Here is a 17,721-nt window from a genome sequence, read left to right on the forward strand (position 1 = left end):
TGCACCCAGCCAAGGCACTATTATTTTTACATATTTATGTTGAATATGTTTCTTAGAAAATTAGGGGTAAAAATTAGGCCCTAGGGTATGGTGGGTCCACAAGATGGAAATAAACCCCGGGTGTCTGAGGGACATGTGGAGGAGGGTGGCCCTTCCCACCTCTATACCTACTGCAGAATTGTCACATGAGCAAGAAAGAAACTTTTTGTCTTAAGTTTCTGAAAGGTTAAAATCAAGTTGTGACCACAGCCTGGCTGAGCCTCAACACTAACCATGTGTGCCACTCCGGTGCTTTTCCACTCAATCCTTTCTCTACCTTTTTTTTTTTTTTTTTTTGAGACGGAGTCTCGCTCTGTTGCCCAGGCTGGAGGGCAGAGGCCCGATCTCAGCTCACTGCAAGCTCCGCCTCCTGGGTTCACGCCATTCTCCTGCCTCAGCCTCCCGAGTAGCTGGGACTACAGGCGCCCGCCACCATGCCTGGCTAATTTTTTGTTTTTGTTTTTTTTAGTAGAGACAGGGTTTCACCGTGTTAGCCAAGATGGTCTTAATCTCCTGACCTCGTGTTCCACCCGCCTTGGCCTCCCAAAGTGCTGGGATTACAGGCGTGAGCCACCACGCCTGGCCTTTTTTTTTTTTAATTATCTTTATTTCAAAATAATAATTAAGTTACAGAAAAGTTGGAAGATACAATACAATGCATTTTTTCTGAACCATGAGAGTAAGTTGCTCTACCTTATTTTACATAGATAAGCATTCACATATGTGCCACTGCATCACAGTTCTTATAAGTATTTTTATTATAAATTCTTCATAATTCAATGGCTATACAATATCCCATAAAATAGCTGGTTAAACCATAATTCACTTAACTATTATATTGTTTGTCTCTAATTTTATTTCTACTTTAATGTTATAATAAACACTTTTTTGGAGAAGCTTTATTCTGTATTTTGAATCATTTTTTAAAATATCACCAGAATTGACATTATTCAAAGGTTATAAACACATTGTTGAACTTTTCACAAAAAAGGAATCAACTATATTACCATCATTAATAAGTGTGCTCATTTCATCAGACTTTGAAAGCAAAGGGATTTTACAAATATACTATAAACTTAGGTTAATTTGATTTTTTAAACTATCCCCTATCTTTTGTTTTGCATTTCTTTACTACTACTGAGATTGAGCACTTTTCCATGTTTGATTAGCTGTGCCTCCTGTTTTAAGAATTTTATGTCTTGCCATCTATTGGAGTCTATATATGTCTACATGTCCTACAGATTTATATAATCTAGCACCAATAAATACTATCAAGAATCAATCATTCAAATTCAGAGCATTTTTATTAAAAGAACAAAATATTAAGGCACAAAATACATCAATTTTTCAAACGAAAACCCTTCAAATGGTTATGTCCTACACTCAACGAAACTTCTTCCAAATTACGGAATAATTTAACTTTTTAAAATAGAAAAATACAACTTCTTAAACGCCTAAAATTTCTCCCCAAATAAATGTTTTCTTAGTTTTAATGAATTTTCTTCATGCAGTACTGAGCTCCAATATTATAATGTACACTTCCTTAAAAATCTAGTTTTGCCACTTATATACATTCAATATGTTTAACCAGTATATTAACCAATATGTTAAACTTCTTTTAAGTATAAGGCTTGGTATTTTGTATTGCTTGTTGCATGCTTTGATCATACAAAGACACAAGTACCAGAACTAGTGATTATAAATCTAGCATAGCATCTGTCAACTTTAGTTATGTACAGCCTAGTGCAACAGACTCAACTTTTTAAAAAAAAAAAAGGATATATAAATCAAAATGTATATGTACATTTCTTATACTTTCAGCTTGACAGTATAGTAATGTAAACACTGTACTGTAAATACAAGCGGAAAAGATGGTATTTTCTACAGGATGTGTAAGTTAAAATATTATTTTCTTTACAAGAAAAATATGGGAACATTCTATCATCTCTCAGGCTTAAAAAATTCACATATTCACACATTTTTTCCTTATTTTTGCAATAAAATTAATTACTATCTAAAGCAGATATTTAAATACTAATCTAAATCAAATCATGAAAATTCCCTTTTAAGCAAATTTCACACATCATATGAATGAATGGCATAAGCAGAACACTTAAGCATTTTGCCTAGAAAAACATCAAACCAGACCCGTATCCTCACTAACAGTGAGACCCATCCTGATGGGGGCATGCTAAAAGTAAACTGATTTGAGTGCCTCAGAGGCCCTGATGGCCAGTTTCAGGAAACTTTGTGCAGAAGCAGGGATGATGAGCTGCTTAGCAGCCCTAGGCATAACTTCTCCTGGTGTCCTTCCTGTGAACTGCAGCTATGGCACTAGAGCACCCCTCTTGCGTATGTGAGAGGCCTAAGAAGACCCTTCATAGAAATACTCAATCCAGGTCATCAGCCATCAAGAGATGGCACAAATATTACTGAAGGTGACAGATAGCACATGCCCTTCTAGAAACAGTATTTGTGATGAGGCTACTAGGAGGGAATTCTGCTTTCTCTGGATGGAGGAAAAGTATGCACTGCAGTCTGTAGCTGAGCTACAGAGGTGGCATCATTTATCCTACCAGCTGTAGAAAGACACGTTTTGGTAAACATTACTGAGGTTCTGTCAGAGGCAGTTTCCCTTATTAACATACTCACCATTAATTCCTCACTCCCACTCTACCAGATTTGCAGCTCCTACTGCCTGCAAGCCCAGTATTCCACATTTTAAAACTCAACTAGAGCCATATAATGAATAGGGGGGTCAATCTGTCTCAAAACTTGGGGAGTGGGGTATTAGATAAAAATGTTACTGGGCTAAGGGGAGACTCCACCAGAACATTATAGTGGGTGGGAACCCATTACTGCAGCAGAAACTGAAATAAGAAATGGAATTCATAATTGTTAAATTATTTTTTTCTCCCTAGGAAGGATATCCCAAAGCAAGGGCATCTTGAAAAGCATGATTTTCTCAGTAATGTTTGCCAACTCTGTTCACTTTCCACATGGTCACGACTGAAAACACATTTGCAAATATCTTTCAAGCGATATGACTACCAGAAACAGATCTTCTTTTTACCCTCTCAGAAATGAGTAAACAAGAAATAAATTCAGAAGGTAGGCTTTTGAAAGAAAAAGAAAAAAAATTGCTTGCGGCTTCACAGTGAAAAAAATTGGAGTGTTTGTGCCGGTTAAGACTTTAATGTTTCCTTAATCAAAATTCTCTGAAGTCATTCTCAATTTACAAGGTTAGAGCTCCTTCAAAGAAAAGATATACAAGACTCTAGCTTTAATTACAATTCTAAATGTCCACTAGCCCTGTATCTTTGGTCATGAAAGCAGCAAAACATTCACATTTTCATCATACTACATTCAGTTGCTTTTCAAGTTTAGAACATTCCACATTTTAAGAAAAGACATTAAAGCAAAAGATTTCATATTACACTTTACAAATATATGATGTAACGAAATAAGGTATAAAACATGGTTGAAGGTTAAGAAATTAATTATAAAATCAACAGTGATGTAGCATGCAACTAAATGTATGTTTTTATTATGAAATGTAATATGCCAAGATTATGTAAAAGATACAGTTCTAATTTCCACAAAGTTCACCAGTAATGGGTCTCCCAGCTCGCCAGGTAGGAAGTGCTCTGGGGGAGCCACGTGGCCACCACTCACCCCAGCAGACTCAGCAGCACCACAGGTACACATGGCCTGAGTGAGGGACAATGAGGGTAATTCTTTGGTAGTGACCCTCAACACATCTCTCTATGTGCACTTGTGTTCCCCTGAGCTCAGAGAAGACCTAACTCCATGATTTGATGTGCATGATGAGACTCAAACAACGGCTTTGTACAAAGGGTGGGGGGCGGGGGAGGGGGGGTGGCAAAAACCTATAAATATGTCTATATTCAAATATTAACTGTTTTACTTAATATCAAATCACTTCAGTACAAATGTCAAAGAAAAGCATTATTGCATCTAGTAAACCCAAGACATAGAGACAAGGATACACTATACTCCAGAAAATCACAATATCTACCTCAAAGGTAACTAGAAAAAAGACCAAGCGTATTTATTAAAAAACATTTTTCTTTAATCTGGAATTGTCACATGTTCCAGAAAAAAGACGGAGAACCCAAACCCACAGGCCTGCCACCTAACAGCTAAGAGGCATCTGTGCAGATCTTTATCACAATACTTTCCTCAGGTTATTTCCAAATCCAATTTAATGGATATTCAGCTGACAAGAGTCAGCTTTAAAAGGACTACAGAACCCTCCTACCATCTGAATTCTTCATTTTGATACACAGACTTGCAAGATAACACAACAAAAATTTTTATGCAATATCAAAACAAAGCTCGCTTTCAGTCTTGACGAAGGATAGTCCTTCAGGCTTAACTACATTTCACTTATACGGGTTCCAATCACATTATCTTTTCTGAAGAGAACATTTTTTCAGCCATTTCAGATCTGGTCATGATTTCCTGAAGAAAAAAAAAAGAAGATATGTATCAACATGTTGATACTACTTCCAGAACCCTAACAAAAATTTTCTAATCTTTCAACAGCCACATTTAGGGAAACTAAATATATTCCATAATATACATGGAAATATCAGATACAGAAAATAAAAGGCCAAGTACAGTGACTCATGCCTGTAATCTCAGCACTTTGGGAGGCCGAGGCGGGAAGACTGCTTGACGCTAGGAGTTCGAGACCGGCCTGGGCAACATAGTGAGACCTCATCCTTATAAAAAATTTAAAAATTAAAAAATAACCATATAATCCATACTCTCCAATAATGTATAGTCAGTTATCTGCTGAGAAGTTCAGAAAACTTCAACTTCCTGCTAGCTAGAAAACATGTCAAGTTCAGAATTTCCAGTGAGAGGCAGGAATAGAGCTAAAATGGATTTCTTAGGCCTAGCTCATCTAGAGATTTGCCTCACTTTACTAAATTAATGTATTATTGAAATTACAAATGAATTATTTACTAAAACTTTAAATACAGACAGATGTAGCATAAAATTACTTTTAAAGGGGCATTTAAATTGCTTTTAATCTATATGCTACATCTTTCCGTAGAGTTACTAATCTTTCTGTAATGCTACATCTTTCTGTAGAGTTATAAATCTTGAAGTTTAACTGTTTTGCAGCAAGGCCTTCTCAAACCTTCCCATCCCAGTACAGTCAAATAGCAGACTGATGCCAAAATCATTGCCTTCTCTTTCAACGAATACAGCTCTGGCTCCTCTTATGTGCTATAGCCACCATACAAGTTACTACTTAGCTACCACTAACTTCCCTCCACTCATCCTTTTTAAAAGTTAATGTTCCATGCATCCAGCCTTTAATTCTTACACTTCAGATTTCTTCCCGCCTTGTGCCACACAACTTAATGTCCAAGTGATCCACAGCTAATTTTTTCCCCAAAAACTTTCCTAAATCCACATCCTCTATCCAAATTTTCTGCTTAGTAAATGAAAATGAGATTGAAACTTTAATATCCCAGCAAAATGTCTACAAGTATCAGAGATTAACTTAGACAAACCGCCATCTTAAAATCTTTTAAACTCAAGATTTCATAAAATAACCCTTCATTTCTTTCATACCAATAAGTACTTATCTTGTTCGTGTTTGAAATGGGGACTTTATCCATAAATCCTTTCAACTTTACCCACAAATCAATTCATAGCATCTTTCTGTCTGCTCAATGTATAATAATCTTAAAAAGTAGTTTTCAGAACTTCTTTCTGAAATATATCTCTACTTTGTGAAAATATCAGCTCCAAGGAAATATGCAAAAATATATTTTACCTCATCTGAATCCACTAACACTGGAAGAGCTCTGAAATACAAGGGAAAAAAGGGTGATAATGTTGTTAACAGTAAGGCCAGCGTATCCACGAAAGCCGAATACAGGCACATGCCATGGCCCACCAATTCTCACTCCTGGGTATCCACAGGTGACAGAAGGGAGCATCTAGGCTCGCAGACAGACATGCAGGAGTTTTCACAGTGGTGCTGTTCTCAATAGCACTCAACTGAAAATAACCCCAATGGGTAAATTGTGGGTTATTCAGACAATGGAATACTATACAGCAAAGCAAATGGATGATCTATCGAGGGACAAAATTTTAAAAACTGACACAAGTAATCTACAGTTGTAGACTTCAGGACAGCAGGACCTTTGGGAAAGTGGGCTCCTGATTTGAAAGGGAAATGGGAAATGGGCTTTCTAGGGCACTAGCGTTATTCTGTTTTTTGATCTGGGTGATGATTACACAAATGTGCTCATCCAAAACTTTTATTGTGGACTTAACCCATTTATGAGTAAACACATTATGAAAGGTGGTATTTACAGAATCCAGCATTTGCTTAACTTCTGTGTCATTATCACCACTGCCTGGATGTCTGCCAGTGAAGGGTACCAGAGACAGAGTGTTATACAACAGAACTTTTGCTCAACAAAGATAATATAGATAAAAAGAAAAGACAAATGTAACAAATGTTAAGTAAGTTTAATCTAGCCTCAATGTGCGACAGAGGTCTGAGGGAGGAGAGCCTGAAGGAAATGTCCAAGTGCCAAAGTTTTGCCATGAAAGAGCCACGCACAACTCCAGAGGATGCTACCTACAGTGCGGTCCATGGTGAAGCCAGGAGGGCCAGGAGACTGACTAAGTGTGAGGAAGGAGCCAAGGCAGACTGTTTGGAATAATACGATTAAGGAAAATATGGGGGAGAAGACGGCGTTAGAGGAAGGGTGAACCAGAAGGCAGTCTGCTGCATGCTTGGCACCTTGTTTAGAGCTAAACACTAGCAATATCAACAATGGTCCCTGCTATGACATTAATGACTACTTAACACTTATTAAGAATGATTTAGCGCATTAAAGAGGGAGATAAGCTATGTTAATGTCACCTTCATGGGTTATCGAAGATGAAATTCACAGTGAATATCATACCAATATCTCATAATACATATCATGTGGTTATTCATGATCTGTTTAAAATGTCCCATGACTTATAAAATTTTTGTTCCATTTCCACAGATGTATGAGGGGAAGGCTTTTCTCTGTGTTTGAAGTCTAAATACTAAACTTGCTATGTAAATTGTACATTAACTTTGGATAGCAATTGGGCTACATTTCTTGGGTTAAAGTTTTCGTAAGTGAAGAAGCAAAGGTTCCCAAGAACCTAAAATTTTGGAAATCATCTTAGATTATACAGCTCTACTCATTTCACATAAATGGTTCATGAAGACGTCAAATAAATTTAATCTTCTGTATTTCAAAGGATTTTTCATAACCAAGAAAATATTTCTATCTACAGAAAAAAAATAGTAGAGAATGGTGACTTTTTCACATGTAAAGAGAACTACCTAGGAGCCTTATTGGTTTCCAGCAAGAAGTGATGGCACAGTAGGAGGTAAGCCTGCTTAAATAATTTCCTTCTAAAATGCTTAGTTATGAGTTTCCAAATCTGGAAAATAATGATGGCCACCTAATTTGAATCTCTCCATATAGTCTTGCTCAAAAAACCATAAAATTACTAAGGATCGCAAACAAAACCACAAAAGACACATGCCTTCAGTATTACCAGAAAAACACCACAAACTTGAAATTATATGTAAATAGAGAAATAAATGTCAAATTCCAACAGATTCCCTGCTGTGACTGCAAGCTCATGGGTACAGACAGTAGGGAAACAGAGGGTTGAGAGACTTTGGGAAAAACAGTAGAGGGGTGGGAGGACTCAGACAACCATAGACAAGATTCAACCCCTCCAAAAAAGCCCAACACTTAGTGCCAACAGACTGAATAAAGCCAGTGACTTGGAAGAAGTTCACAGCACCTGCTACATGGAAGGGGCTCAAATCGAGTGGGACAAAAAGTAGCAGCCTTGAACGATCACTGTTTTCAGGAAAGGATCATATATAAAAAAGAGGAATATTCCTTGGAGATGTGATAGTGCAGTAAATAAAAAGAAGACAGTAAAAAGTGGGGGGTGGGGTGGGGGAAGATCTGAAGAAATAAAAGAAAAGCAAAACAACACCAACCTTTCCTACTCCATACCATCAACATCATCCATAAAAGAAACTACAATTCATGCGCACTGATGGAAAAAGGCACTCAAATCAGGAAGCTTCATCATAAAATCTCTCAGAATGGGAAAACCAAAATCAATTCCATATAACAGTGCAGGAAAGAAAAAAGAAGGAAAGTGAAAATCAAAACATTTTACAGTAGAAGAAAACTACGGTTATAACACACAATAGTCCAAATTAGATACGATAACTTAAAAAGAACATTTGGCAATATTAAAAACATTCTACAGTAAGAAATCTAAAAACCAAGAGCAGAAGTAGATAAAAACAAAGCACGAAGAAATTCAAAGAATCAATCATAATCAGAAAAAAAATTAAAGAAAAAGACAAAAATGATTCCAGTGATGGAGAAAATTACAAGGCACCCAAGGGAGAATAAATTCAACAGAAATCTTAATGGGTGGTAGGAAAACAACAAAGAAAATCAAACAAAGAAAGAAGGAAAAAAGGATCACGGAGAAAGTGATTGCAATACGAGAGCGCAAGCAAAGCTGGACAGAAAAGGTCAGATGATTCCTTCCACAAAAAACACTGACAAAACCTGGACAAAAACGTCAAAAGTAAGTAGCTGGCCGGGTGCAGTGGCTCATGCCTGTAATCCTAGCACTTTGGAAGGCCAAGGCAGATGGATCACCTGAGGTCAGGAGTTCGAGGCCAGCCTGGCCAACATGGTGAAACCCCGTCTCTACTAAAAATACAAAATTAGCTGGGTGTGGTGGTGCCTGCCTGTAATCCCAGCTACCCAGGAGGCTGAGGCAGGAGAATCGCTGGAACCCAGGAGGCAGAGGCTGCAGTGAGCTGAGATTGCGCCACTGCACTGCACTCCACCCTGGGTGACAGAGCAAGACTCCGTCTCAAAAAAAAAAAAAAAAAAAAGTAGCTGAAGGCACTGGAAAATGACCAAGGGACATGGATCTGAGAAGCTCAACAAATCCCAACGAGAATAGACAAAAAAAAAAGACCATACCCAGGCATATCATAAACACAATGCAGAGCCAAATATAAAGGAAAAATCAGAAAAACAGCAAAAGATAAATGTCACATCACACACATGAGAACAACAATACAATTAATGACTACTTTCTCCTCAAAAACAACAAAAGCCAGAAGATATTGGAAAGACATGTTGGAAGTGCTCAAACAAAAGTCAATCAAGATTTCTACATCCAGCAAAACTATCCGTTAAAAAGGAAGGCAAAGTAAATATATTTTCACATAAATAAAATTGAGAAAATTTGTTGTCAGCAGGCTTATCCTATAAGAAATACTAAAGAAAGACCTATAGGAGGAAGGTCTTAGCTCATACATAGAGGAAAGAAAGAAGAAATAGTAAATACATGGGAAATATAAAAGAATATATACACCCATATTTTCCTTTTCTGACTGCTAAAATAAAAAAGTATAACAGTGTATTGTTAGTTTCATAATGAATAGGCAGTTCTTACTTTGCATAGACTATTTATACATTAATTTCAGTTACCACAGTTTAGTTAAATAACACTAGTCCCCCAACAAGGCAGTTTGAATTCTAGTAACTCATAAGTGCAATGACATATCACTTCATAGTCACTAAGAGCTAAAACAAAAAAGATGGACAGTAATAAGTGTTAACAAAAAATGTGGAGAAATTAGAACCCTCAGATATTGCTGACAGGATTGTAAAATAATGCAGCTGCTTTGAAAAACAGCTTGGCACTTCCTCAAAATGTTAAACATAGAGTTACCATATGATCTAGCAATTCCACTTTAGGTATACAGCCAAGAGAAATGAAAATATATGCCCACACATACCTAGAATCATCATATTCATAATGATGAAAACTAAAGATAAAGAGAAAATCCTGAAGGCAGCCAATTCCCCCGACCTTCTCACCCAAAAAAACCTCAACCCACACAAACAAAACCCATAAAACATGTGGAGGAACAAAGATAAGAACTAAAGCAGACATCTTTCTGAAACTATGAAAGCCAGAAGACATTCAAGTGACTGACCTTTTAAGTGTTGAAAGGAAAAAAAGGTCAACAAAGAATTCTATTCCCACAAAAGTATCTTCAATAAAGGTGAAACAAAGACATTTTCAGACAAACAAAAATCTGACAGATTCGCTACCAGCATACCTGCACTACAAGAAAGAAATGTAAAGGCAATTCTTCAGGCAAAAGGAGTATCATAGTACACAGAAGCTATCTAAACAGAAACCAGATGGGGGCTAGGGAGGGAAAGACCAATATGTAAAAAAATGTTATCATACTTGGCTATTCTATTTTTTACTATGGAAACAGCTATCTGGAATTCTTGTGTCAAACAGAACATAGATAAAGAGGATCCTGAATAGCTCGAAGTTTCCACAGGGGATTCCCATACTCATGTTTTTCCTCCAAAAGCTTCCTCACAATACATGGTGCTGTGGTTACCTCTAAAAAAAAAAAAAAGTTTACATATGTTTGACGTTTTCTATAATAGATAAAAAATGAAATGATCCTGATAGTGGCAGATCAGAAAAAGCTAGAGTTGGTTAGAGGTCACTAGTTTTAAAATGGTTGCTGTACAGTGAAAAACGAAACAAGCCAGGGTTTTGTTTTCTTTGTAGTTCTGTAAGGGCCATTTACTGGTGATAGGGGCTTACCCAAGTATATGGAAGTATGAGGTTTGAAAAGCACATGACAAAGGATGAGAACGATCCCTTTTAAACTGCAGCCTAAAATTTAGAATCAAACTGTAACATAAGATACTTACACATCTGTGAATGAAGAGGGAATATTTTCTTCTACCCACTTCAAATCTTCATCCTGTAGAAATATTTATACTTAGCATTTGCTTAATATCACCTGACAGCAGAATTCTTAAAACAGAATATATGTATAACTTAAGTGTTTAAATGTAAATATTTGACGTTCTTTTAGTTTCTACATATGTCCCAAGCTGGCACTCATGCCATACAGAAATTATGCCACTGTTTTCTTAAACACGCAAAAATTGGACTTCAGATTTCTACACTTCTTGGTTTTAGTTGGATGTATGATATACTATTTTTTTTTGTCCTGAGAAATCACAGTAAAAACACAAAGTTCATTTGCACGATAGAAAATAGCAAGGACATTGAATTTTTGCTTTGCCACACTCATTATGCCTCCTAATTTGTTCAAGTTCTTATATAATGAGTTCATAACTTAAAAAAAATGATAATACAAATATTCTTTTTTTTGTTTTTTTTGTTTGTTTTTGTTTTGAGACAGAGTCTGACTCTGTCAGACTGGAGTGCAGCGGCGTGATCTTGGCTCACTGCAACCTCCGCCTCCCAGGTTCAAGCAATTCTCCTGCCTCAGCCTCCCGAGTAGCTGGGATTACAGGCACACACCATCACATCCGGCTAATTTTTGTATTTTTAGTAGAGATGGGGTTTCACCATGTTGCCCAGGTTGGTCTCGAACTCCTGAGCTCAAGTGATCTGCCTGCCTCAGCCTCCCAAAGTGCTGGGATTACAGGCATTAGCCACTGGGCCTGACCTCAAATATTCTAACTTTAGAAAAGCCTATTTATTTGTATCATTCATATTTATGCTCATCTCCCTACAGGAGGCAAGAAAAGAAAAGCAGGTCAGCTGAGGTAGCTATCTGTCTATGTCTATCTTATCTATCTACCTATCTATTTTATCCATCTATCCATCCTTTCTATCCATCCCTCCAGTCTATGTTATCTTGTTTATTTATCCATCTGTCTAATCTATTAGAGAATTTGCCAAATCTAACAGATAAAAAATGTCTTCACATACTATCTATCCTGTCAGAACTTACATATGCATACATAAATTTTTACATAGTATTAATCACAGCACATATAGTTATAAGAAAGGAAAGTATAAAACTATATGATAGACATTTCCATTTTACATTGTTGTCTTCAAAAACATTTTTACGCATAAATAACATGCAGAAAATATTTTTTAGCTCATCTCTGCCCGATGTTTTACAATTTTATTCAAGCTTCCCACTTCAAAAAAAAATCTGTTAATTTTGGTAACCGTCTAGGTAACACATAAAGTTCTTTACCAACAGATAACAAATGTTATTTTAAAATAGTTTCGAAAATCACTTTCATATGCTGAAAAGCTAACACAAGCTTTTATTGGAACAAAGCTTTCCCATCTCGAATGTGCAGATGAACAGCCTATGGAATCTTTTCGAAAAGCAGATTCCAATTCAGGCGCGTCTGGGGTAGGCCTGAGACTCTGCATCTCTAACAAGTTCCCAGATGATGCTCATGCTGCTGGCCTACGAACAGCAAGTGAGAAGTGAGATCGACAACGAAGGTATTTCAGTTATGGACAACCAGGATTGCTACTTGGCAACACTAATTTTTATAACAACAACAAAAACATCTTAGTTAAAACTGTTCTTCTGAGAGTCAATGAATATGACACTCGTATAGCTCTCTAAAGCAGTGAAGACTAAGGAAGACTAAGATTGTACTAAATATATACCATACTCACAAAGTTCTCAGAAGTGGCAGGCTTAGCTGTTCCATTGGAAACTGATTTTGAGGCTCTTAATTTTATTCCTTCGGCTACGAGAGACATTATAAACATATATATTAAATCACAAAATAATATTTTCCTTTAGAAATTTAATAATCTAATAAGAAAAAATATTACATCTTTTTAGAAATGGAGGGTTAATAATGGAAACTTTAGGCAGGATGCTGGATTTACCATTTGGGAATGTAGGAAAGATATATGAAAAAAGTTCACAGATTTTTGAAAACTATTTGTCAGAACCACCAGGTTTTCAAGTTTCTTGTTTGAATCCTAGTTTTAGAGTTTAAACAAACAAGTATACATGCCTACATATTTCCTTAATTGCAGTTATTTTAAAGTTTATGGATTTAAAAATCTTCAGGATTCATGGTATATTCAAGAACAAAACACATCTTTGGGTATGCTTTACATCCCTGATGTACAAATTTTGAAATGTGCGTATGGCATAAAGAAGATAGGAAAGATCAAGATTTCTTTCATATTTGACCAAGGCTCTTCTGTATGTTTGCAGTTTCAGTACAGCAAAGGCTAAGTGTCTGCATCCTGGAACTAGACTGCCTCACTGGAATCCTGGGCAAAGCAATTAACTTCCTGTGACTTACTGTTTCTGACTATAAACTGGGGATAATAGTAATTTCTACCTCATAGAGTTCTAGTGACCATTGAACAAGTTAGCACATATAAAATGCCTGACACACAATCTATGCCCAGTAACTAGTCACTTTTGTTATTACACTAATTTGCAAATATTGCTTCTCCATAAACTAGAACAATTATAACATAAGCTGATGTAATAAATAAAAATGAAGTTCCTCAATCCAAAAATGTTTTCCTGGGACATTCAAAACCCCAACATTTCTCTTAGAAGGGGAATACAGTGATTTTTAAACACTAAAGTGTGTGTGTGTGTGTGTATATATATATATATATATATTACAAATTTTAAGTGTACAGTCTGAAGAAACCTGACAAATATATACACTTGAGTAACTGCCATGCCAATCAATACAGTTAACATTTCCATTATCACAGAAGGTTCTTTAAGTTCCTTTCCAGTCAATCCCCACCTCACCAAAAGCAACCACTGCTCTGATTTAAATAATCATAGTTTGTTTTCCAGAACTTCATTTACAGAACCACAATATATAGAGTCTACATACTTTTGTATTTGGCTACTTTCATACAACATAAACATTTTTGAGATTAAGTTATGTTATATAGTGTTGGTTACTTTTTATTACTGAAAAGTATTCCATTGTATGGATATACCACAATTTATTTATCTTTTCACCTGTTTGTAGATAATTGTGTTACTTCCAGTTTTGGACTATTAAGAATAAAGCTGCTGTAAACATTCTTCTGTTTCTGTAGACATCTGCTTCATTTTTCTGGGTAAACCTTAGAGTGGAACAGCTGGACTGTATGGTAGGTATATGCTTAACTTTGTAAGAAGCTGTCACATTGCTTTCTAAAGCTGTTGTGCTATTTTACATTCCTTCAAGTACCGTATGAGAGAGCCAGTTGTTCCACATCCTCTCCAATAGTTCATGCTATCAGACTTTTTAATTTTAACCATTCTAGCAAATGTGTGGTGGCAGCTCATTATGGTCTTAATTTGCATTTCCCTGATGACTGATTATATTGAGCACCTTTTAATGGGTTTATTGGCCATTCCCATGTCTTCTTTGAAGTGTCTACACAAGTCTTCTGCTCATTTTTTGCAACATAGGTTATCATTTATTGATTTACAGGAATTCTACTTATATTCTGGATATAAGCCCTTTATCAGATATATATGTATTGAGAATATTTTATCTCCCACTGTAGCTAGCCTTCTTATTTTCTTAAATTCTTCCTGATGAGCATAGATTTTAAATTTTGATAAAGTCTCATTTTTTAATTTAATGGTTACTGTTTTTTGTGTCCTAAGAAATTAGCCCATCCAATGTCATTAAAATATTTTCCTGTTTTCTTCTAGAAGAATAACAGTTGAAGCTTTTCCATTAGGTCTGTGATCCATCTTGAATTAATATGATTGCGAGATGTGCAACAAAAGTCTAGATGATTTTTTTTTCTACACATTTATCCAGTTGTTCCAGTACCATTTATTAAAAAGACTATCCTTTCTTCATGTAAGCCTTGGTGCCTTTGTCAAAAATCAACTGACCACACATGCATGGGTTTATTCCTGGACTCTATTTTACTACCTTGATGGATTTCTCTATCCTTATGCCAAAAGCACACTGTCTGGATTGCTGTAATCTGAAATAATTATGTCTTGAAATCAGTATAAATCCACTAATTTTATTTTATTGAGAGATAATTCACATACCATATTGAAGTACAGTTAGATTTTGAGATATTCACAGAGATTTGAGATATTCACCACTCTCCAATTTTGGAAAATTTTCATCACCCCACAAAGAAACCCCAAACCCATTAGAAGTCAATCCCTACTTTCCCCCTCCTCTAACCTGTGACAAGCACTGATCTACTTTCCGCCTCTATGGACTTGTCGATTCTGGACCTTTCATATAAACAAAATTATACAGTATGTGGTCTTTTGTGATTGGCTTCTTTCACTTAACATTATGTTTTCAAGGTTCATCCATGTTGTAACTACAAGAATGTTAAGGATCTTCTAGGTCTTTTGCTTTTCCATATACATTTTAGAATCAATTTAACCATTTTTTTTTAAGTCAGCTAGAATTATAATTGGTATTGCACTGAATCTACTTATCAGACTGGGAAACTGACAGCTTAATACTGAGAGTTCCAATTCAGACGCAGGTTCTATCTCTACATTTACTTATTCTAAAATTTATCTCTGCATTGTTTTATAGTCTCATTGCAGAGGTTTTACACATTTTTCATTAAACTTATTCTAAGTATTTTATTTTTGAAGGTATGGTAAATAACATTTTAAACTTCACCTTCAATTGTTTTCAGTTAATATGTAGAAAAACAACTGACTTCTGTACATTGGACCTATACCCTATGACTGTCACAGTCACTTATTGGTTCTACCGTACTTTTTCTTTTCTTTAGACTCCTTGGGATTTTTCCATACATAACCTTGTTGGCTGCGAATAAACATAGTTTTACTTCCTCCTTTCCACATGTTCTTTCTTTTACATTCTTTGGAGTTTTGTTTCGCTTCTCTGCACTGGGTAGGACCTCCCATACAATGCAGAATCAAAGTGGTGTGTACATACCCTTGCACTTTATCCCTAATCTTGAGAAGAAAGTGTTCACTATTTCACCATTAAATAGAATTTTAACTGTGGAGTGTTTTCATACCATTTTAGAATTAGTTTACTGAGGCTTTTGTTATTTGTACCCACTGAGATACTTACGTCATTTTTTTCATCTTTCTTCTTTTATTTGTACTATTTTATTTTTATTTATTTATTTATTTATTTATTTATTTATTTATTTTTTTGAGACAGAGTCTTGTTCTGTTGTCCAGGCTGGAGTGCAGTGGCTTGGCTCATTGCAAACTCTGCCTCCTGGGTTCATGCAATTCTCCCATCTCCGCCTCCTGAGTAGCTGGAATTACAGGCACACACCACCACGCCCGGCTAATTTTTGTATTTTTAGTCAAGAGGGGGTTTTGCCATGTTGGCCAGGCTGGTCTCAAACTTCTGACCTCAGGTGATCTGCCTGCCTCGGTGTCCCAAACTGCTGGGATTACAGGCACGAGCCACCGCACCCAGCCTTATTTGCACTATTTTAATATGATGAATTATACTGAGTGATTTTTGGAATGTTAAAACAGCCTTGCAACCCTGAGATAAAGTCCACTTGATCATGATTGTCTTTCTATATTTTGCTAGATTTTATTTGCTAATATTTTTAAAGAATTTTTGTATGTCCACTCATTAATGATATATTGGTCTATAATTGGTCTATAATTTTTTCTTGTAATGTCTGTTAGACTTTGGCATTTCAGTTGTACTGGCCTTTTAAGTACTCCCACCTCCTTTACATTCTAAAGATTTTGTGTAAAATTAGAATATTTCTTCCTTAAATATTCAAAAGAACTCACGAGTGAATCCATTTGGACCTGGTACTTCATAGGAAGATTTTAAATTAAAAAAAAATTTTTTTTTAATTTCTAATAGATCAGAGCTATTCAAACAGTGGCTCCAGGTTAGAAGATTGGGTTGTTATACGTATTTTTCAATGAACTTGTCTGCCTCATCCAGAATGCCCAATTTATTACCATAAAGTTGTTCATAATATTCCCTTATTTACCTTTTTTACCATAGTAATGTCCTCTCTATCATTTCCAACATTAGAAGTTTGTCTTACTGTACTACAGTTGACCTTTGAATAATATGGGTTTGAACTGCTCAGGTCCACCTACATGCAAGTTTTTTTCAATAAAAGCTACACCATATGTATCTGCCTTTCCTGCCTCCCCTTTCCTTCTACCTAGTAACATTTTCTTTGCTCTACCAACTTTACTGTAAGAATACAGTATAAAATACATATAACATACAAAATATGTGATAACTATGTTAACAGTAAGGCTTCTGGTCAACAGTTGGCTATCAATAGTTAAGTTCTGGGAGAGTCAAAAGTTTTAAGTAGATTTTCAACTGCTCAGGAGTTTGGTGCCCCTAACCCTACATTGTTCAAGGGTCCACTGTAGTTTCTCTTTATTTCTGGTTTAGAGTAGCTAGAGGTTAAGCCACTTTTCACTAATCTTTTCAAAGTAATTACTTTTAGATTTGATGATTTTTTTCTATTTGTTTTCCTGTTTTCTATTTCATCGATATATTAGAGAACCAAAACAGAAGGTGAAAAATGCTACTAAGAGAAGCAAGAGGACAAAAAAATGAAGCAAAGATAAAATTACCCTCAACATCTGAGTTACTTATTGATGTTGCCTTAACAGATGCTTAATTAGATTATAATAAAATTAATAAAATGATAAAATGCTATGTAGAAAATAATAGAAAGAATGAAAATACCATCAAAACTGTAAGTAGAAATGCTTTCAGCATGACCAGAAATTACAGGTGTGCATACTTT

The 17,721-nt window shown here is 35.7% G+C and overlaps 1 protein-coding gene across 4 annotated transcripts in view; it reads right to left on the bottom strand.

Annotated features, from left to right (window-relative positions):
• Nucleotides 1-1,324: 1,324 nt before the first annotated feature.
• The window catches only part of TMEM87B (transmembrane protein 87B), a 72,397-nt gene continuing 56,000 nt past the window's right edge, over nt 1,325-17,721 (bottom strand). For 3 of the 4 annotated variants that reach the window (XM_058428391.1, XM_058428388.1, XM_058428390.1), the window contains 4 exons: nt 12,637-12,710; nt 10,884-10,936; nt 5,858-5,888; nt 1,325-4,524 (listed from right to left, as the gene is read on the bottom strand). In XM_058428391.1, the coding sequence (XP_058284374.1) occupies nt 4,465-4,524; nt 5,858-5,888; nt 10,884-10,936; nt 12,637-12,710 (218 nt within the window). In that variant the 3' untranslated portion in view covers nt 1,325-4,464. Of the gene's footprint in view, nt 4,525-5,857; nt 5,889-10,307; nt 10,564-10,883; nt 10,937-12,636; nt 12,711-17,721 lie in introns of those variants that run through there. The other variant, XM_058428389.1, reaches the window with a different exon arrangement.

This window comes from Hylobates moloch, unplaced genomic scaffold (assembly GCF_009828535.3).
Source record: "Hylobates moloch isolate HMO894 unplaced genomic scaffold, HMol_V3 SCAFFOLD_15, whole genome shotgun sequence".
NCBI classification, from domain to species: Eukaryota; Metazoa; Chordata; class Mammalia; order Primates; family Hylobatidae; genus Hylobates; species Hylobates moloch.